This window comes from Lampris incognitus, chromosome 17 (assembly GCF_029633865.1).
Source record: "Lampris incognitus isolate fLamInc1 chromosome 17, fLamInc1.hap2, whole genome shotgun sequence".
NCBI classification, from domain to species: domain Eukaryota; kingdom Metazoa; phylum Chordata; class Actinopteri; order Lampriformes; family Lampridae; genus Lampris; species Lampris incognitus.
In genome coordinates this window covers 28591294-28614651 of record NC_079227.1, presented here as the reverse complement: position 1 = coordinate 28614651, position 23358 = coordinate 28591294, and the positions used below count along the sequence as shown (strand labels likewise).

At 47.9% G+C, this 23358-nt stretch overlaps 1 protein-coding gene across 1 annotated transcript in view; it reads right to left on the bottom strand.

Moving 5' to 3' along the window:
- dnah9 (dynein, axonemal, heavy chain 9) overlaps positions 1–23358 on the bottom strand; it is a 131905-nt gene that overhangs the window by 94009 nt on the left and 14538 nt on the right. The window contains 21 exon segments of the mRNA XM_056296748.1: positions 1917–2044; positions 2187–2397; positions 4221–4508; positions 5466–5604; positions 6352–6509; positions 8866–8970; positions 10233–10389; positions 13510–13670; positions 13959–14198; positions 14975–15100; positions 15640–15792; positions 16335–16461; positions 17271–17401; positions 17744–18021; positions 18674–18806; positions 19340–19495; positions 20141–20300; positions 20459–20602; positions 21235–21401; positions 22039–22261; positions 22339–22500. Of these exon segments, the coding sequence (XP_056152723.1) occupies positions 1917–2044; positions 2187–2397; positions 4221–4508; positions 5466–5604; positions 6352–6509; positions 8866–8970; positions 10233–10389; positions 13510–13670; positions 13959–14198; positions 14975–15100; positions 15640–15792; positions 16335–16461; positions 17271–17401; positions 17744–18021; positions 18674–18806; positions 19340–19495; positions 20141–20300; positions 20459–20602; positions 21235–21401; positions 22039–22261; positions 22339–22500 (3547 nt within the window).

The following is a 23358-nucleotide window of genomic DNA, read 5'->3' as shown; positions in this document are numbered from 1 at the left end:
TCGGGAATCGAACCCGCGGGAGGTTTCGTTAACCAGTCGAGTAACGGGTCCGACCGGCTGCGGCGGTTCCCGGCTGTCCCCCGGATTCAGTACATCTACATTTGGTAGCAGAGGATGGTCAGATCGTGAGACCATCAGAAGCGCGTGCGGCCAGAGGCGTGAGGGAGCTTGTATGCTGAAGCGTGGGGATGCGCTTCCTGAAGGGGGGGGGGGTTAGTGTACGAATGAACAGACTCGCTAGCCCTTGGCGGCCGACTGGCTAACGTAATCGCCCGTGGTGCGGGAGACTCGGATGCGCATCCCGGCTGCGGCGGTTCCTGGCTGCCCCCCCCCCCCCCAAATTCGCTACAACACAGGCCTTTTGTCGCGTGAACCAGGGTGATGCTAACTTCCGGGTTGGCCTACAAAAATACGTCATCCCTGCAGCGCACTATAACCAGTCAGCCATCCTAAATGAAATTTACCTCTTTGCCTGCTCACTGGGTCTGTGTATGTATCGGCAGACAGGAAAATATCACAAACTGAGCATCGGTATTAGAAGCAACAGTGTTCAACGTAAGCCATGCCATGTCAGTGACCACGGTTTCCTACATTAAAAAAAGTGAATGATTTCAACTGGGGCTGTGCGACATGACCAAAATCTCATATCCCGATATAGGTCACTTCATATCCAGATAATGACACATATCACGATATAGCGCATGTTCTGTAAAGTCAATGAATAAATAGTTTCTGGTCTGCCCCCCCCCACCCCCCACGGTGTGCACCCGCTGCGTGTGCGTGTGCGTGTGTGTGGAGGGGAAGCCCCGCCCTCGCTACTCTGATTCAGCGAGCAGAGTAGCGCCACCATTAATGACAGCAAAACGCAGTAGAAACTCCCAAACTGAGCTGAAATGAAACGAGTGCTCATGAATTAGGGGAATAACACAAGTAAACATAGTATCTACTGCGTTTCGCTGTCGTCTATGGTCGCCTTAGTTTCTCATCTCCTCTGCCCTGCTCTCCGTTTCACCGCGGGCGGGGCTCAGCTCCCCCACACACGGAGCTCAGCGGAGCGGAGGAGAGATGACGACAACTACACTAGTTAACCTACTGCAAGTGCGATAAAAGCCAGTAAGAGAGATTTATTAATATAATCCGCGCCAAAGATGGACAGACTCCGCACAGCCACACATTCAGCAACTGATCATCCACCCATCCATCCATTATCCGAACCGCTTATCCTGCTCTCAGGGTCGCGGGGAGGCTGGAGCCTATCCCAGCAGTCATTGGGCGGCAGGCGGGGAGACACCCTGGACAGGCCGTCAGTCCATCACGGCCCCCCCCCCCCCCCCCCACCACACACTCACACACTCTGATCACAAATGTGGAAATTAAAATAAAAAATGAATGGCGAGAGCGGCCTTAGTAAAATACCAATGTGTTATACAGCAATATGGCAAGTTTTGTTTTTGTTTTTTTTTTGTAAAATGTGTAAGGTTGATAGTCTAACGGTTCATTTTTAGCTTTTCACCTATATTTCTGTTCCCCTGACGATGCCATGGCATATGGAGAGCGTAACTGACTAGCCTACAATGCCATTTGCTCTGTATGCAACGGTACAACGGAGCTAACTGGTTGAGTTTGTGTGTCAGGCCTCATTAAAAGCACCCTGATTTACGCTTACCCTGATTTCAAACATACCCTGATAATGATAAACAAATAAAGCTGCTTACATTACTGTCATAGTAATGCCTTTATGGGGTAATGATCTTAGCTAATGATGATTAGCCTGCATGTTAACACATGCTGACAACCGTTCCAGCCACACAAGTTCGTGCGCGCGCGCGCGCGCACACACACACACACACACACACACACACACACACACACACACACACACACACACACACACACACACACACACACACACACACCTTGTTGTCATCCATGACAGTGTTTAGTGACTCTATCCACATAGGGTCAATATCACCATCCAAAACAATCCACTTGGGCCCGTTGTGATTTAGGTTGGCCAGCTCACGCATGATACTGGAAAACAGCCCTAGGAATAATAAATCACATTTCTGGTTAGGATGCTTATTCTGGCGGTCAAACTTTAGCCCATGTGTGGCTGCTGTTATGAGGTACACAGGGTTTTTTTTTGTTTGTTTTGTAATCTTCTTTCTTAAGTATGCACTTATCACCGTCTTTCCACTCTCTAGTTGTGGGGTTGATGATGCCGAAAAGCTCGTCGTTGGTCACCGCCTTGGGGTTAAGGTCCGTCCATACCGGCCGTCGTTTCATGTTCTGGTAGGTCCTCTGCAGTGACCTCATCACCTGGCTCTTTCCCGTGCCCGCGTTACCCACCACAAACACGGAGTGGCGCACTGCCAATAACTCCTCCAGCTGCACGACCTGGTAAAGAGAGGGCAAGAGGGAGAAAGACGGGGGGGGGGGCGTTGGTTATTAAAGAACAGTCTTTTGGATCATGCTTTGTTTCTATCATTTAGAGGACATAGATAAAGTAATATGAGAAAGTACATGGATGCTCTAATAGTGTATTTTACCCTTTATGGGGTACTGAGCTGTATCAGTCAGTGTATCACATTACTATGCATCCTCCATACGCCGTATCATGGGTCATAGCAAATATGATATTGTGCGGAATAGCGAGGTATAATCTAATACACCGCAATGCAGCACAGTAGCTTAAGCACACTGTTCACAGACCACAACCAAGGACGGGAGCTGTCCTCACCACTTTCCCCACACAGGGAAGACAGACACATCCCTCCATCAGCATCTCATTTGGACAATCTTCAGTCGTGAGATAATAATCGTAGGACCTTGGGAACATGATATTTTGGTTCTGTTCAGTTATGGGATAAAGACACCGTGATGTGTGCACCGGAGTAAGACAGAAAGGGATGAAGAGAGAGCTTTGCCTCCCTCTCCCAGTCAAACACACAGACAGCATGCTCGATCAATGCCATTGACCTGGCTCCGTACAGCTTTTACTCCTGATCCATTCAGCCCAAAGCGCAGGCGGGTTTAGCCTCTCAAAGACCCCGGCTGATTACTGCTTTGATGTGGTGAGGCCTGGCGCTACCACAGGCTAACACTAAAGGTATGTAGCCCCCTGCCTCACCTTTCAGCCTCCCCTCAGTCCCTATTATAGTGGGCACGCAAACAAAGGCAGTAAAAGTTCAGGCTCTGGGGGTGATTTTTTTGTTTTGTTTTGTTTGTTTATTGACCGTCTGCCACCGTCTCTCTCCATGTTTCTTCTGCTCTTTGTTTATTTCGACGGTCGTCTCGTAGGGTGTCAGGGTTAAGTGGCACGGTGCGACGCCGGTCTCTTTTGATGGAGTGTTATTATGTGGTCTTCATGTGTATTTGACCCGGGGCATATTGCACTTATTTCCCCTGGTCCTGCGTTCATCTTCCTCTGACATATAATACTCCCCGACGTGTGTGTGTGTGTGTGTGCGCGCCCAATTTGTGTGCAATTAAGTGACTTGAATTAAGCCAACAGCTGTGGCACCTGAACTATCACTGCAGTGTAGCCATTTCTTTTCTGTTATATTTGTCCAATTCATCCAAACCCTCCCGACACCCAGAAGTGAGATAAATCTAAATAAAAGTGCTACAACTACGCTGTCTGTCTACACTCTTAATGGTGAAACCCTTTCAGGGACATTGCCACTGCTTCACAAACAAGTTGATGTTTTTATTAGTTCATATCCTGGGTTTTGGTATCAACTCTGCGCCCTCACGGTAAGATTTTTTTTTGAGACCCCCCCTTTTCTCCCCAGTTGTATCCGGCCAATTACCCCACTCTTCCGAGCCGTTCCGATCTCTGCTCCACCCCCTCTGCCGATCCGGGGAGGGCTGCAGACTACCACATGCCTCCTCCAATACATGTGGAGTCGCCAGCCGCCTCTTTTCACCGGACAGTGAGGAGTTTCACCAGGGGGACGTAGCATCACGCTTTCCCCCCAGTTCCCCCCACATCCAGTTTCCCACCCGCAGACACGGCCAATTGTGTCTGTAGGGATGCCTGACCAAGCCAGCGGTAACACGGGAATTTGCCAGCGATCCCTGTGTTGGTAGGCAACGGAATAGACCGCCACACCACCTGGATGCCCCTTGCGGTAAGATTTTTGAGGTGACTCAAATAAATGCAACTCACAAGCAACAAAATGAAGCCATTCACCATACTGCTCACATATTAATCTCACCTTGAGTACAAAGTTGTCCTCCGCTTGCAGCTTCAAGTCCAGCACAGACTCCTTTACGTGTTTCTCAAACTCCATGTCTCTTTTCCTGGGCACATCCAGGGAGGGAAACAGGTCTCCTATCAGTCCCATGAACACAGGCATGTCGTCAGTCACAATCTTTGGGATGTTGAAGTCTCTCAGGGCTCTCATCAGAACTTGGTCCTCCGCTCGCTCCGGGTCTCCTCTCTTCAGCGAGCCAGCGACCACAAGAACTGATTTGATTGCTCGCAGGCCCCAATCATAGTGGTCCTAAAATAGGGGCCGGAGAAACCGAAACCTCAGTGAGTGCACTATTCAATAATGATGTACCAGGGAGAAAAGTATCACTGCATCATTGCAGTTCCCCTGGAGAACATGACAATTAGTTTATGAGTAGAGCTAGATTGGTAGACCTAAATCTCTGCTTAGCGACAGGAAGACAGGGCCAGCCAACAGACTTTTTACAACACTACATGTACCATGAGACACCGGCATGTTCAGTTGTTTAACAGGGGAGAGTAGTATCTTTACCCTCTGACTTTCATCGATTTGCACATTCAGCCCGTGAGAATATAGCTTACAGAATCAGTCGGGCCATTATCATTCGATTTCATTGCATTTTCAATTGCAAATGTTAGCAAACTTGCAATGAAACCCTGATGAACAACTTTGCAAAAAGCTATAATGCATAATTAGGGCAATGTTTTCAAATATATGTCATTAAGAATGAACTTGAGCTTCATGAAACCGCCATAAAATGAAAGTACTGCTCTTTGACAGCTATATAGGCTATAGAGATTACAGAATATTCATTTATAATTGAAAGGGCATAAAATCCCTAGCCCAGTCATTTTGGCTCCGCTGTTACTATTAGTCAGCACTGAGTGTGACTTTATGACTTGATTAATACTAAAAATAAATAAATAAATCGGGCAACATCTAAAGGAGGATTTCCAGAGCTGAATGCAGAAAAGTTGGAGTGGCGCATGAGAACAACATCCTAACACAGCAAAGCCTCCATTCACATAGATTAGATACGGCAAGTTTTGCATGGCTGCTCTTAGTTACTCCCTATCAGAAAACCTCCGCAGAGATCAAGAAGGGCTTTCAGAGAACAATGTGACTTCCATTTGTTTGGCCTGGAAGAAAAACAAAAGACCTTTTCAGCGTAAATCAGAGCCTTGGATAAAGGAACAACTTCGCCACCTATACTCAAGCTCACAGCACCTGTTTGGAAAGCAGCTCTTTACAGAGCGTGTACAGGGTGATAAACTTCCTCGCCAGGATTCGAGCGTCAATGAAGCCTTCAGCCACCAACATGATCTCACATATCAGCTCAAGGTCTGGAACCACCATTGCACACGGTCTGTAAGCGACAAAAGACAGAGATTTTAATTCCAAAAATCCCCCCCCCCCATCTGCCCCTTCACATCTGAAAAAGGCCAAGTGAAAGCCGGCGAATGAGCAGTTCTCTGATGCAACATGAAAAGATAATAATTCCAGTCCCATCGCTTGCCCTTTTTTTGGGGAGGGGGGATTTTTTCTCTCCCTTTTTCCTCCCCAATTGTATCTGGCCAATGACCCCACTCTTCCGAGCTGTCCCAGTCGCTGCTCCACTCCCTCTGCCGATCCGGGGAGGGCTGCAGACTACCACATGCCTCTTCCAATACATGTGGAGTTGCCAGCTGCTTCTTTTCACCTGACAGTGAGGTGTTTCACCAGGGAGACATAGCGTGTGGGAGGATCACGCTATTTCCCCCCAGTTCCCCCTCCCCCCAAACAGGCGCCCCGACCGACCAGAGGAGGCGTTAGCGCAGTGACCAGGACACATACCCACATCCAGCTTCCCACCCGCAGACACGGCCAATTGTGTCTGTAGGGACGCCTGACCAAGCCGGAGGTAACATGGGGATTCGAACCAGCGATCCCCTTGTTGGTAGGCAACAGAATAGACTGCTACGCTACCCAGACACCCATCACTTAATGTTTTAAAGATGCAAAACTTTTTGCAGCGGCGCACAATTAAATGTCACAAAAACCCAAAGACATACAAACTCCACGTCACTGCACTACTGCATTGTGTACATATGTCATTGTGTATAATTGTACCGACCTGAAAAGAGCCTTGAGGTTCTCAGGTAACTCGGTCCTGCCAGCATAGCCTGGGTTCATAGTGATGAAGATGCCTACGGATGGGGAAAGATCCACTTCTTCCCCCATGAAGTTAAACCTCCGCTTCTTATCGCGGATGGCGTCCTGGATGCTCTTCACCTACATATACAACAAGATACACAAGGGCTTTGACTTAGATGAATTTGGTGAATTAATCAGTACATTCATTTGCGAAAAAACGTCTCAAACTAATAACTATGCAACACATGCATGCAATGTTGCCTGAAAATAAAGGAGGAAATCACCTATTAGCATATTATTAATATAACAATGCACATACCAGAGTCAATTTGTAACAGTCTGTCAAGTTTTAACACAGTATGCATTTTTTATTTTTTTTCTGAGAGATGCAATCTCATCAATAATAACAGAACAGTATCAGCCATGTGTTACTGGATGGATGAACTGGCAAGTTTACATTCCCCGACACAAGGCTGTGCTTGTCTAGGTTATGAATGAATGAGATTTCTGAAATTAACTTTCCAGTGTCCTGAGCTGAACTCTCGATCCCAGCCCGTGAACTGGCTTCATGAATTTAACATGTGTGTGTGGTAAGATAGCGTAGCCAGTCAACATCTAAAAGGAGGTGGAACATCTCTTCATGGACGAGTACTCGGCTACAGATCAGTCAGTCATATCGACACGATGGGGAGTTCAGATTACAAAAATAAGACTGTAAAAAAACTGAAAAATCACGAAGAATGTCTAGTGGAATCAAACATATGAGTTTTTTTTTTTGGGTTTTTTTTTTTTTTACAAGATATGAAATGGTACTTCATTACCACTGCCATCCTTCAGGGATGGGACCAAAAGTGGAATTAAAGTGCAAGAACAGAAAGTGCACGGCTGGGATGAGATGCAGGTCTTTGTGCCGGTTTGATTGTGCTGGTGTAACATACGACCATCATGACCCCGGCGATAGCTGGAATCTAATCACAACGGCGGCCACTTCTGACTGGAGGCAGGGCGCCGCAGTGCGTGTGGGCAGAACGTAGCCAATTTGTTTCAATATCAAAGTGTCTGGTGGCCTTCTGTTTGCTTCTGGTTTATCTAATGTAGAATAAGTCTCACCACCTGTGTTAGCAGATCAAACCGGCAGCTGAGTATGTCGCTACACAACGGCGCCTGTTCCCACTTTAAGAGGATGGATTAGGTGCAGGGGCACCATAGACGGCTACGGTGAAGAATGGCCTCATGTTATTCCTCAGAACTGAGCTAAACAGAGAAGGGGGCTGCCAGCCATCATCGCAGGATGACTAGCTATTCTCTGCTTCCAAGGTCTCCTTCTCCACTCACACAGCCACCGTGATTTATTATTCATATTGCCACGCAAACGACGCCATCCATTCTTCTAGCACTTTAAAATTCTCCGAGTGCCGTAGACTTCCATGGCTTACGGCGAATGCTGCTCGACTTTCACTGCTACCAGAGAGGCATCGCCAGACTTCTCGCGGGTCTGGCGATGGATAATGATCTATCATCTCAGTGAGGATCCTTTGAGGGGATCTGTCTTCATTATTGTAATGATTAGCATCTTTGTCAGTATTATACCTTTGGCTATAGCAGCATCGCACGTGGAACAAATTCTGTCTGGGGCAACATCATGGGGTATTTGAATACGTGAGAGGGACTTTTGAGGCTACAGGGAGAGTCTATTTGATCCTTTACTGTATAATGGAATGCAGGATAGCAAAAAAAGCAAGCATCAGCTAATGCACACAGAATATCCTTGATTTCTCAAAAGACCCCCATAATCAAAGGGCGAGCAAGGTCGCCTAGAGTACACATCTTTTGCTGTGTAGACATGTATACACGGAGAATAACCAACTATGGGTGAGAGATTTTTTCTTTTTTCTTTTTTTACTTTGCTAGTCACTAAAGCAGGAGGCAAAGCAGCAGGAATTGAACCAAACCATCCATCCGTCCATTATCCAAACCGCTTATCCTGCTCTCAGGGTCGCAGGGATACTGGAGCCTATCCCAGTAGTCACTGGGCAGCAGGCGGGGAGACACCCTGGACAGGCCATCACAGGGTAGACACACACACATTCACACCTAGGGACAATTTAATATGGCCGATTCACAAGACCTACATGTCTTTGGACTGTGGGAGGAAACTAGAGCACGGACATGGGGAGAACATGAAAACTCTATACAGAGAACGACCCAGGACGACCCCCAAGGTTGGAATACCCCGGGGCTCGAACCATGACCTTCTTGCTGTGAGGCGACCGCGCTAACCACTGCGCCACCGTGCTGCCCAAACCAAACCAACGACGCTTTAAAGCCGCTGCGTACATTGAAAACGAGCCCTTCTTTCTGTAAAGGGAGGTCGGCAGTGCCATGGGTCAGTAATAAGAAAGGAAAACCTCGAGGTGATGGAAGGAGTACTGAGTTAATGTACATTGACTGGTGTGTCACAGCCTCCTGGGGTGGGGCCTGCGATCAACCTTACCTGCACGGCCACCACAGACAGCACCTCCACCGAGATCCTGTTGAACTCATCAAAGCAGCCCCAGGCCCCGGTCTGAGCCAGGCCCTTGTAGATATTCCCACAGGACTAGTGGAGAGAGAGAGAGGCAGATTTAAACCAGTGGGCAGAAAGTCAGTCAGTTAGGCAGACAGGTGGCAATTCACTCAGACTCAAAAGGCAACTCGTGAAATAGATGGAGACATGTATCACGAGTTAGACAAAGCGATATTACTCAACCTGACTTCATTCATGACAGCGTCTGTATTAGGAGTACAGCAGATGGATGGCACACGAATAAAAGCAGGGAGGTATCCGAACAAAGCCTGACGCTGCTTAAACACAGGAATCCACTGAACGGCGTTGACAGCAAAAAGAAGGGAAGGTTTGAGAAGCCAACCACCCGCATTTAGTCGAGTCCAAACACCAAACGTAAACTTCAAAACAGGTTGTTCAGCCCTCCGGAGAGCCTTCGGGGCAGGGTGAAGGAGGGCACTGAATTTTCCTCCCAATTATAGGGCCAGGGAAACTTGCCCCATGAAAACCGGAGTTGACTGGTGGATTGATTTAATGCGTATGTGTCGGGGGCACAAGTATGAGTCTGCTGCGATCCCGTGTGCGTGTGTGTGCGTGTGTGCGTGTGTGTGTGTGTGCGTGTGTGAGAGAGACCGCAGAGTTTTTGGCTTCTCCAGTCCTCCAAGAGTATATTAAGCCTCCCTGACATCTTGCTGCGTTGTGTATAGCCGGGAGCAGTGTGTGCCTGTGTGCTGCAATGATGCCTCCGTCTCGGGAACCAAGAACACGCCGTATCAGAAGATTATGTTTACATCTCCCTTGACCACGCTATACACGAGATCCGCACACGCGTGTGTGTGCGCACATTTGTGCATATGTGTGTGTGTGTATGTGTGTATGTGTGCAGCAGCCATATACGAGTTTGCATTGTAATTGTGTGTGTGTGTGTGTGTGTGTGTGTGTATGTGGAGGATTCAGGATGGCTTACTAAAGAAATAAGCGTAACCATGAGTCTTTCACTAATCTGCTCTTCCTTGAAGGAGACCGGGGGGGGGGGGGCGGTGAGAAAATGAGAGATGAAAAGAGGAGAGGTGAAAAGAGAAGGATGTAAAGGTGGTCTTCCTTCTTAGATGAGAACTGGATGACATATTGGCGACAAAGGCATGGATTAAAAAAAGACAGGTATAATGCATGCTGCAAGGAAATATGGAGTGTAAGGGCCCTACATGTACGGGCTTACAGTTCCACACCCTCATGCACAAAGACACGCACACACACACACACACACACACACACACACACACACACACACACACACACACACACACGCTAAATACCTTGTAGTCCATCTGCTCAGAGCAGTTAAATACGTAGACCATGATGCCCAGGGCTCGTCCCAGGTCTTTGGTGGTCTCCGTCTTCCCTGTGCCGGCGGGCCCAGCCGGAGCTCCACTCATGGTCAGGTGGAGTGACTGGGTCAGAGTGATGTAGCATCTAATCATAGTAGGAGTACACACACATGAAAACGCGCCGCTGGTTAGCTGCAGAACCTGGTAGCGGAACGCAACAAAGGAGCTGCGGATTGAAACCGCTTCTTCTGAAACAAGCCTTTAGCTGAGTCCGAGGGCACTTGCAGGGGACGGACATAAGCAAACCTGCTGGTTCACATGCAAAAATACACACACACACACACACACACACACACACACACACACACACACACACACACACACACACACACACGCACACACACGTATGTATAGGTGCCCACAAACGGTTACACAAATCAACAACAGCAAATTGATTTCATAAGCTGAATATGACCCCGTGTCTGCTCAACCGCCAGTGTACATAACCCCATTATATATCTGATAATAACATCATCAGCCATGTTTCGATCACTGCACAGGCTGATTACCAACACCACCCTTTACTTCTTCAACGGAGCCTGTCAAGACTAACAAGCAGTCCGCCAGTCTGGTATCAATAAAACCCCGTCGTCACCGAGTGTGAGAACTGATGCAGACAATCGAGACTTTATTGATCGAAAAAGGATAGGCACAATGTTTTGCCTTGAATATCAATACGGCGATGATTATAATAAGCAGCTGCTTAATAGATGATGTATGGAGGGGGGAAATATTGGAAGGCATAACGAGAGACGGAAGCTCGCGGAAGACAAATGATCCCATCTGTGTTCTGTGCATCATCCGCATACTGTTGCCAACCGGCTCTGTGGCTCTCCCCTGAAATATGGCCAAAAAACCCACACAATCAATCGTCTCGTTGGTTGGATGAAGATACCCAGCTATGAATACCGAAACCCCAGATATGAAGAGAGTGTGCGCCACCAGATGCGGCTGCTTGGAAGTGGCTTGTTTTATCATGATGTCATTTGAAGGAACAGCCACGGTGCATGTATACATCAGCCCGTCTGTCTGATTGACTCAATGTGTTGCCCTTGCTCTTTATTTTGTGCACTCTCTCTCTCTCTAGCTCTATCAGCAGGTCTCTCTATCCTAGCGTAGCTGACTAGAAGATTCCTGACGTTTTGCATAATGCCGCGGGCTTTAGGATCCTGCAGCAAATATTGAGCGAATGCTAACCTTGTGCCAATAACATGCCTGCTGCTGTTATAGATTAGGGTGTGTGATTCATTTAGCCTAATTATACGAACGTGTACAGTGAACACACCAGGGGTAACTAGCCATAGTCTGCTGGTGGTGGTAAACAAAGAGACAAACGCCTGTCTTCAAAAAGGAACGATTTCCTCTCAGGTGTAAACTTTTGCCTTTATTTTGTCCTCTATCATCTTGCTGCATCAGGTTTGACATCTCTGAGGGGAACACGCCGCCCGTCAGTCTTAGGAACTTGAGAGAATCAAAAGCTGCAGCACCCATCCCCGTCTCTGATACACCGGTGACAGGAAAACATGTGGTCACTGTTTGACATGAAGCAAACCAAAGTAAGGACACATGCCATATGGTGGAGCCTTGCTACAGGCCCCATCAAAGACCATTGTTTCTGCTTTGTTCCCGCTTCAAAGGGAATATCGGGAAGTCTCGGAAAAGCAAAGAGTCAAATGCTATAGTTTGCCAAAGGGCTTTCGAGGCAGGTATTCATCTCTGTTCAGTTAAAACTTGATCCGGGATCCTGCAGAGCATATGCAAATGAATAAGTTTTGGCAAAGTGCGCACCTGAGTCGCTCTATAACGTTTTGCTTGCTGCGGGCGTACGTGACACAAATTGGTTGTGGAGGAATCAAATGAACGTTCTTATAATGCTTGAAACTTCTGCTTCTGGGTGAAAGCGTTGTATCTTCAAGAACTCGTTTGCATATACTTTCTCATTTGAGAGGAACGCCAATTTGATAGAGCTACTCAAATGAATTCTGTAATATGCATTAATATGGGATTTTTTTGGAGGGGGGGGGCACCCGGGTGGCGCAGCAGTCTATTCCGTTGCCTACCAATACGGGGGTCGTCGGTTCGAATCCCCGTGTTACCTCCGGGTTGGTCGGGCATCCCTACAGACACAATTGGTCATGTCTGCGGATGGGAAGCCGGATGTGGGTATGTGTCCTGGTCGCTGCACTAGCGCCTCCTCTGGTCGGTCAGGGCACCTGTTCAGGGGGAGGGGCAACAGGGAGGGAATAGTGTGATCCTCCTCCCACGCGCGACGTCCCCCTGGCGAAACTCCTCACTGTCAGGTGAAAAGAAACGGCTGGTGACTCCACATTATCGGAGGAGGCATGTGGTAGTCTGCAGCCCTCCCCGGGTCAGCAGAGGGGGTGGAGCAGTGACCGGGACGGCTCGGAAGAGTGGGGTAATTGGCCGGATACAACGGGGGAGAAAAAGGAGGGAGAAAAAAAAATATGGGATTTTGGAAGGGCTTCCTGGCAAACTTGTTCAACCTATAAAGGAGTGTGAAAAACTTAAAGAAAGGCAAGCAAAGGGCATCCGGGTAGCATTGTGGTCTATTCCATTGCCTTCCAACACGGGGATCACCGGTTCAAATCCCTGTGTTACCTCCGGCTTGGTCAGGCGTCCCCACAGACACAATTGGACGTGCCAGCGGGTGGGAAGCCGGCTGTGGGTATGTGTCTTGCTCTCTGCACTAGCCCCTCCTCTGGTTGGTCAGGGTGCCTGTTCAGGGGGGAGGAGGAACAGGGGGTAATAGCGTGATCCTCCCACGCGCTACGTCCTCCTGGTGAAACTCCTCACTGTCAGGTGAAAAGAAGCGGCTGGCAACTCCACATGTATCGGAGGAGGCATGTGGTAGTCTGCAGCCCGCCCTGGATTGGCAGAGGGGATGGAGCAGCAACCGGGACAGCTCGGAAGAGTGGGGTCATTGGCCAGATACAATTGGGGAGGAAAAAGGGCGAGAAAAAATCCCCTCCTCCCAAAAAAAAGGGGGGCAAGCGATGGGACTGGAATTATTATCTTTTCATGTTGCATCAGAGAACTGCTCATTCGCCGGCTTTCACTTGGCCTTTTTCAGATGTGAAGGGGCAGATGGCCTTCTGCCAGTTGGAGCAGTTCCCCCTGTCAGTCAGTTGACGTTTAATCACAATGTTCTGCTCAGAGAAAACCATCAACAATGACCTCCATGTACCTGTCAGTAAGAGGGGTGATGACTAATCGAGGGGTGTTTCCCAGGTATTCGTAAGAGTAGAGAAACTGGGCATCGCAGATGTTTGCGAAACAGTGTCCTTCTTTCTCATCCCAGCGGTGTCGAAGCTGAGACAGCCACACAAAAGCCTGGGAGTTCTCCACCTTTAAGAGGAACAGTGTAGGAGGAAAGGAGTGGAGAAGGGAGGACTTTAAAGGAATGACAGCAAAAGGCAGCGTAATGGCAAAAGGATAAAAAAAGGACAAATTAACTTTCACTTCTCTTCTCCGTAATGAGAGCAGCGACATGTATATTACTTGACTGTTTCAGGTGCGTCACACGGCAGTATCTTGAGTAACAGCTTCTCAGCAGAGCACTGCTCTAATCAGCACGCCTGCGTAGGACGTTTACATACGTGTTACATTCTCTGTTCTCGCATTTTGCTCCCTCACCTTTTGGGCAATTATCTTAGCCACCACATCCCTGGCATGCACGTCGATGGTGCAGATGGTCATAACCTTCTGGCGATCACCTGGTGACAGCTGGCCAATCAGCATGGAGATAAGTGTGTTGAGCTGGGACACCTGCTTCCTGTAGTACTCCTTCATTGTGTTCTCGTAACCCTCCTCAAGGCGGGCAAAAGCCATGCCAACGTCAGACGTCCACCAGATCTGGGTACATGTCAGAGCCACCTGGAGAATTTGAGACACGGAGAGCGACGATGGGCACATCGAGAAGAGAATTATAAGAGTAAAGATGTTTTACGACAAAGAACTTGGCTTGGAAGATGCTTCCTAAATTCATATAGAAAACCCCTCTTGTATAGCAAGTTATACTTTCAATGTGTATCTTTTTTTTCCCTCCCCAATTGTATCCGGCCAATTACCCCACTCTTCCGAGCCATCCCGGTCACTGCTCCACCCCCTCTGCTGATCCGGGGAGGGCTGCAGACTACCACATGCCTCCTCCCGTACATGTGGAGTCGCCAGCCGCTTCTTTTCACCTGACAGTGAGGAGTTTCACCAGGGGGACATAGCGCGTGGGATGATCACGCTATTCCCCCCAGTTCCCCCACACACACACAAGCGCCCCGAGGTGCTAGTGCAGCGACCAAGACACATTCCCACATCTGGCTTCCTCCCCCGTAGACACGGCCAATTGTGTCTGTAGGGATGCCTGACCAAGCCGGAAGTAACACGGGGACTCGATCTGGCGATCGTCGTGTTGGTAGGCAACGGAATAGACTGCCACGTCACCCGGACACCCAATGTGCATCTCATTTGATAGAATATTCACATTCATCCTTCTTCCATCCATCCATTATCCAAGCCGCTTATCCCAATTGGCGCTGCGGGATGCTGGAGCCTATCCCAGCAGTCATTCATCCTTCTTGTTTCCAGTAAGTATGTTTGGACCAATTCACACTCCCCTTCCCATTAAGTTTGAACATACGGCCCATGCTGGGTACCTGAGCTGGATAGTCGAACAGCCACTGCTCCCTGGGTTTGTCTTCATAAGCCATCACTGCCTCGGTCATCTCGTGGCGCACCGTGGAGCGCATCGTATCAAGAACACGGTTCAACCAAACCTCAACCTTAGGCCAAAGATTGAGAACCTTTAAACAGAGCTCTGCATACAAATGGTGAAATATTACAATGTCCCTCACGTGAGCACCGAGGGACGCTTTTATCAATGGACTCTAATGGGGTCATTAATAAGCATTAGAGTGGAAGTGGAATCAGGGAAATGCTGTGGAATGTAATGGAAAATTAATGGATTTATGAGCTTTGATATTCATAACCCAAGGGGTAATGACTGACTCAATTTCATTTCGCTTTTAATTTTTTGAGTCCTGATATCTTTATTTGATATATGTTTGCCATGTATTGTATGTTCCCATGACAGATGAGGCAGGTGAGTGAATCTTTACCAGGCACTGAAATGATAGATTGTCACATTTTTTTTACATCTATTATGATCATCTTCATCGTCTTTCTACCACTGGCAGCTGTAATTTCGATGAAGACAAACATTATCCAAGTCTTGAATGAGGCCCACATAAAGCAATCTAGTATATGATAGTGCAATTTCAGAGATATAGATTAATGATCACTACACTTTAATGTGTTTTACCTGTCCAGTGCAGTCACAGGGTTGGTTAAATGGGACGTACTCTTCCTCTTTACTGTACATGCCCACGCCGGTCTTAGTAGGATTCCCATCTGTATTTGTATCAAACTGCATCTTCACCATGTTGTCAAACAACTTAGACAGATGCTTCTGGACCTGAGCACATACGTAGCAGCATTGGAGACGCACACTCACTTGATCAATAGGCAGCTGAACGGTATTTTCACTGCTGGCAGACTTATAAGTAATATTTTAATATTAGTATCCAGAACGCAAGGAAAAGACACATATTTTTTGATATTCCTTACTCTGACAGTGATTTATTAGCATGTTAGTTCCAAGAGTCATTTATTTCTTCAAGGTGGAAATGCAAAAGGCAATAAATACACTGATGGCGGCGGGAGCCGCAGTTTGCAAAACCATAACCTACATTGCCCCACTGTGGACAGTAAGAGAACTACATGCATGACAACCGTTCCTCCCTACCTTGCCCCAGAAAAAAAAGAGAAAAGAGTGTAATGGTGAACTGTTAAAAGCACGACTTGAAAAGGAAAAAGACTTAAACCCAGCAGTAGCATACTGTCGTGAAACTGCATAGCACAATGACATGTCGAGAACATTTTCTGACACCATCCCCGCTCCCCTCCATGTGCTGTGAGGATGTTGTACCCGCTAGCCGATATTATCTCGGCTCTCACCTGGTGTGGATTGGTTCCATTGGAGAGGATATCCAGCAGATCAGCAGAGGAAATGAAGTAAAATCTGGGGAATGCCAGACGTTTCGTGTCCAGATATTCAGCCAGAGACTTCTCACACATAGACAGCCTGCAGGGAGAGAGGTTCAGTATACAGAGGTACAGCAATGCAATTTTACAGATTCATTAAAGTGTGTTTTTGGACATGAGTACAAATATCTGCATGTGTGCATGCAGGGTTGGGAATAATACTTTGAAAAAGAACGTAATACCTGAATAATGAATACCTAAATGTAATCCAAAATGTAATCCGAAATGTAATCAGTAACGTATTCAGTTACAATACCCAAAAGGAGTAACTTATTCAGATTATATTTAGAATACATCTTCAAAAGGGATGTGTGAAACAGTTGTGCTGTATTATTTATAATAATAATAATAATAATAATCATTGCATTTATATAGTGCTTTTCTAGACACCCAAAGCGCTGTCACATCATTATGCCACATCATTGCTTATTCCTTGGTGGTATTGGTTTCTCAATCAATACTTGTTGACCATCTGCCAATGGTGTGCCAATACTGCTGTGCAAAACATGAACCTATTATAGTCCCACCAAGAAAGACCTCCCCCCTGTAATGCTGACACTGATTAGGAGGGAAATATTCTAAAAGTATTCTCCTCTCAACTGTAAAGTAACTGTAATCTGAATACTGGTGTTTCGAAACATAACATGGGGTGAATACAAATACTTCATTTCTGTATTCAGTGACAACCCAACCTGTTTGTGCATATGTTTTTGTATGAATTTGATTGTGCATATATGCACGTGTGTGCGTGGTGTGCATGGGCTGGCTCGTGAAGGGGAGTGACCAGGAATGTAAAGAAAAACGTGGCTTCCACACAACTCAGACACATCAATCTCAGCCACCTCTCACCTGCTCTGAATGTCCTCCAGTTTGCCGAGCAGGCCCGGTTTATTGGTGGCCTCCAGTACGTTAGGCGTTTTACGGGCTGCGTTCGCCAGCTCTTTGAAATCAGCATCAATCCCTTCAAAGCGCTTGGAATCCTACAGAGAATTTCACATGGGAGCCAGGCCAGGGGATTTAGGTTCCCACAGGAGAGCAGAGAGGGAGACTCAAGGAGATTTAATAGCAAACATCTGGGTTTAAGTACAACCTAACATCATGGGGGCAATTAAGGAGACGTGTAATTCTCATTTCCTAAAGTAGGACTATGAGGCAATCAATGAATCCTGAATTAACAGCTATGGAGTACATGCTGGTGCAGGTTCCTATGGCGAGGAAGCAGGATAATGCCTGTACTATGCTTTTTCTGTGTGAGCCAAGGGTGAACTATGTGTGTGGTGCATGCCTCTATGTGTGTGTGTATGTGTGTGTGTAACCACAACCTCAGGCAGTTGTGCACGTATGTCTGTGGAGCCGATGAAGATGCTCTCTAGGTGGATCCAGGTGCGCTGGACCTCAAACCAGATGGAGATAACCGAGTCCGCCACAGACAGCTTGCGCTGCCAAGATGAAACTTCCTCCAGGAAGTGGGCAATGTACTTGGAAGACATGAGATTCTGCAGCTGCACTTGGTTGTCCTCCAGGGTCTCAATCAGGTCCTCGTCTAACTGCAGCAAAGGCACGTGGGTGCGATGGTGGGGCTCGTACTGAAACTGCATGCCTGGCGAGAATCGATACGCAACGTCAATAGGTCATACGCCACACCAGAGGAAAAGATTATGGTGGGAGATGCAACTTTCACGTTGACTGACACCTCATTTTGAAAAAAGCAGGTTTACAGAGCTACCGCAGACCGATGGGAAGCCCCGCTCAGAATATGATAAAATCACCCATCCAGCCATCCATTATCTGAGCCACTTATCCTGCTCTCAGGGCCGTGGGGATGCTGGAGCCTATCCCAGCAGTCATTGGATGGCAGGTGGGGAGACACCCTGGACAGGCCACCATGCCATCACACAGGGCCGACATACACACACACACACACACACACACACACACACACACACATTCACACCTAGGGGCAATTTAGTATGGCCGATTCACCTGACCTACATGTCTTCGGACTATGGGAGGAAACCGGAGCACCCGGAGGAAACCCACGCAGACATGCGGCGAACATGCAAACTCCACACAGAGGACGATCCCCAAGGTTAGACCCCGAGGCTCGAACCCAGAACCTTCTTGCTGTGAGGTGACCATGCTAACCGCTGCATCACCGTGCCGCCCGACAAAATCACCATTGATTTTAAATAGCTTAGATGTTATTTGATTTCGTTTGTGCCGTAGGTCGAAAAGGTGTCCTGTTATTGTACCTGTCCATGTGGAGTTGAGCTCAGAGAGGACCTTCTCCATGCCCATCTCTTTCACAGCCTTGTCCACGATGCCTCTCACCTCATCTTCAAAGCAGTGCAGGTTGAGCTGCAGCAAGTCGGCCAGAGAGGTCTCCTGCTCACAGGAATTCACATCATGACTTAACCCACACTTCATCATATTACATAACGTGCTGTTATCACTCATTATACCTGGAACTGGGCACCAGCTTAAAAAAAACAATTTTAGTATAAAAATGGATGCAAAAGCAGACCAATTCGGGGTTTTTTTTTAGTGAAAATGAAACAACTAATTAAAACCAATATTTCTCTGGTGCAGCTTTTTCTACCGTGTTGATTTAACTAACTACTGAGCACGGGGGCTGACTGCTAGAAAATAAAGTAAATGATTTCAGGAGAAATGCCTTCAGTGCATCACCTCGTGAGGCTACCTCTTCCATAAATAAAAGAAAACTACTTGCGCTGCAGCTACCTTTACATAATGCATAAAAAATAGAATATCAACACTAAACCTGCAATATGAGCTATGAATGGCAAGACTGCAGTTGATCAATAAAAATAATGATGCAAAAACATTCCCAAAAGGTGCAGAAACCTATGTCATGCTATGATGCAAGTGATAATCTCAGATAATGAAGACATTATAACCTGGTCCATGGTGAAGCGGACTCCAGTAGTGGCCATCAGCTGATGCCAGTGTCTGGCTCGTATGGCCGGGTTTTGGAGCTCAGCCACGGCACGGAGGGAGGTGAGGAGGTTCTTCATCCTGCTGTCCAAACCTGTAAAGGCCTCCCAGGCTCTCACCTTGTTGAGACAGTGCCAGAGAGTTAGCACAGAGTCCTTTAGCAGAGACCTAGGAACATGGAAGTGTGCTATGTGTTCCCCATAAAACGGCAGTCTTGGTATGTATAATGATAAAACTCAGCATCCCGTTATCTTCCGCACTCTCACCCCCCCCCCCCTTTTCTCCCCAATTGTACCCAGCCGATTATCCCACTCTTCCGAGCATTCCCGGTCATTGCTCCACCCTCTCTGCCGATCCGGGGAGGGATGCAGACTACCACATGCCTCCTCCAATACATGTGGAGTCGCCAGCCGCTTGTTTTCACCGGACAGTGAGGAGTTTCACCAGGGGGACATAGCACGTGGGAGGATCACGCTCTTCCCTACCAGTTCCCCCTCCCCCCCGGACAGGCGTCCCAACCAACCAACCAACCAGCGGAGGCGCTAGTTAAACGACCAGGACACATACCCACATCCGGCTTCTCACCCGCAGACATGGCCAATTGTGTCTGTGGGGATGCCCGACTAAGTTGGAGGTAACACGGGGATTCGAACCGGCGATCCCCGTGTTGGTAGGCAATGGAATACACCGCTACGCTACCAGGATGCCCGCTCTTATCTCTTTCTATATAGTACAATAACATCCCCTCTGCCCCCTTCCCTCACCTCCTTATCCAGTGCCAGGATATCTCTGGAGAACTGTTTACACTCCAGCTCCATGTCATCTACGTTGATGTCTCTCCAGGGAGTGGTTTTCCAGGCGGCCATACTGGACTCCACCGCGGTGATCATGTCCCACAGCTCCTTCAGCTGGCCCACCTCGCGCCTCGGGGAAAGCAGAGGATTCATCCCATTTGAAAGTTTTAGAGTTTTGCGATGATAACCTTGAGACTCAGTCAGCATCGGTATCTGGAACGGCTTGTTAGTCTCACATCTGGCGTGGCGCTGGATGCGCTCTCATATCGCTCAGAGTTAAAGGCTCACCTGCACTGCCGAAGCTGTTTGTAATCGGAGATGGTGACCTCGAAGAGGCTGGCGGACTCCACCAGAGAGGCCATCACCGCTTCCCTCCCCTGGATCTGCCGATGGGACACATCCAACATCGCGAAAGGGTTCTCGCTGTCGAACCTGGGACACCAGACACACATTTGAGGGAACACGCACACGCACACACACACACACACACACACACACACACACACACACACACACACACACACACACACACACACACACACACACAAGCACAGTATGAGGCAGGGTAAATTTATGTAATGAGGTACTATAATAGTGGAGGAAGGTTTTGCCAAGCCTGGCTTGGCTGCAGCGAAACCAGACCAGCGTCCCAGATGTTAACAGCACTCAGTGACAATTAACAATGACTTCCAAGACATTAATGAGGACATAATCACCAGTTGATTAAGAGAGCGGTTATGAACATAACTAATATGACAATTAGAAGTCATCATGAAGCAGCTCTACCTACAAATTAATTACCATTACGGTAAGATTCAATTAGGTTCGCCAGCACAGCCTGCAGATGATAACAGTTTTATACTCTCTTATCGACCGATAGAGGAGGAAGCTTGACATTGGCGGCGGTTATCTTTGCAGGGGTCCTACATGACGCTAATCGCTGACAGAAAAACCCAAAGAGCAATTCGACGTCTTCAGCACTGAAAACTAAAGAAAGCATCTGATTGAATAAAGAAATCTCAGAAGGCCCTTAAGTCAACGCTGACTTTCGACTGTAGTCACACCTGAATGGGCCGTGCTTGCGGAAGCTCTCTCTGAAGGCGTACTGCTCCACCTCGAACGAGGCGCACCTCCTACGCAGGCTGGCCACCTCGCTGGCCTGCAATGGCGCCACCTGCTGTTTGACCACTACCGCCAGCTTTTTCACATTAGTCCACTTCTCTGGCAGGTCCTAGAAAAAAATAAAATAAAATGAAGTTTCCTTTATTAATCCCCTTGGGGGAATTCAGTTACTGCAAATGAACCCACCCGAGCTGTGATCTGTGGAGCTAGAAGCAGCAGGCTGCCACCTTCACGCGGCGCCCGGGGACCAACCCCAGTTCTTTTCCCATCGCCTCGGTCAGGGGCACAGACAGGAGGATTAACCCTAACATGCATGTCTTTCTGATGGTGGGGGGAAACCGGACCACCCGGAGAAAACCCACCGCAGACACAGGGAGAACATGCAAACTCCACACAGAGGATGACCTGGGATGACCCCCCCCTAAGGTTGGACAACCACGGGGTTCGAACCCCCAGGACCTTCTTGCTGTGAGGTGACAGTGCTAACCATTGGGCCACCGCCCAAAGAAAGAAAGAAAGCGTGAGCAAACAAGATCAGTGCAGGTTGTGCAGGAAAAAGTGGAAAACCGAAAAATTGAAAGAAGAAGAAACTTTGAACAGAGGTGAGAGATTGGAGGACACAAACAAAAAGTCAGGGACATGATGGATATGTCCCAGACGGAAATAAAAAAATAACACAAACACGAGTCGATAGAAAAGGTAATCCAAGATATGGAACACAGTGGCCTGTGGCTGTCGGTCCCTACCTCTAACTGCTTGTACACCATGTCGGGCAGCTCCTGCTCATACTCCTTCAGTAGAGCAATGGTTTGCTGCAGGGGCTCAAACATGGCATCCGTGGTGCTTTGTCTCTCCTTGACAGCCAGCAGGTGACCCATGACCCTCACCAGGGAACCGTAGTCTCCCTCCTCCACTTGCTGGCCCAGACCGGCCTCGGCCACCACGATAAACTCGTCCAGATCAGACAGGCTGCGGGACAGATGGCCAGCGTTACGGTGAGGACGCCTGTGTGCGAGGACGATGAGGGACAGTGAGTGAGTCTCTACCTGGTTGTGACGTGCTGGATGAGGTGCTGTTTGAACATGAAGCTCCACTTCTTGATGATGTTGAGCAGGGCGCTCTTGAAGGCACGTCCATCAACCCTCATCCAACCCAGGAAGACACGGAGCGGCTCCAGCTCCTGCACCTCCTCGTAAAGGTACTCGTAGCTACGGAGACAGGAGGCAGTCAACAAGACTGTCACTTACAACACGTTCCTGTCATCACAATTTATAACACGTTCCTATACAGTAGATCAATCAATCAATAGATGTGTGTGTGTATGTGTGTGTGTGTGTGTGTGTGTGTACAAAACCCTTGTGAGATGTATGAATATCTTTTCAGTGTGATTATTAAAGGGTTGTGTTGAGTGGCTGGGGGTTTTGGGTAAATCAGTGTTTGGGCAACAATACAACATGCAGAGATTACAGGCCACCGTGAAGAACCAAAAAGAAACTTCTTTGTGTTTAAACAAAGATGAAAATAAACGGCACCAAAAATACAAACTGTCAGGGGGGATGGAATACACTCGGATCACACTAAAATAGATGAGGAAAATATGCGCATGCATTTGGAGGGAGTACACACACGAACACGCATGTATACCACACACACACACACACGCACGCACGCACGCACACACACACACACACACACACGCACACATGCATGCACACACACAATAAAGGTCACTCCACAAATACAATTTCGCATGCGGATTCAAGTGCAGAGTAGAAGCTGGTAGAGTCTACTATGAAAGTCTACTGTAAAATAACACACAGACACACTTCAGCAGCCTTCACTGTTACACACTCAAGGAAAATAACACACCAATGAGTACAACTAGAAAGAAAGGGAAGCCTATTCATATTCCCATCATCACACACACACTCATGCATGCGCAATAACACACAAAGTACACACACAAAACACACACACACACACCACACACGCACACACACAAAACACACAAACCACACAGCCACACAAACACACACTAAAAATTCACATACTCGCTATCTTGTTAT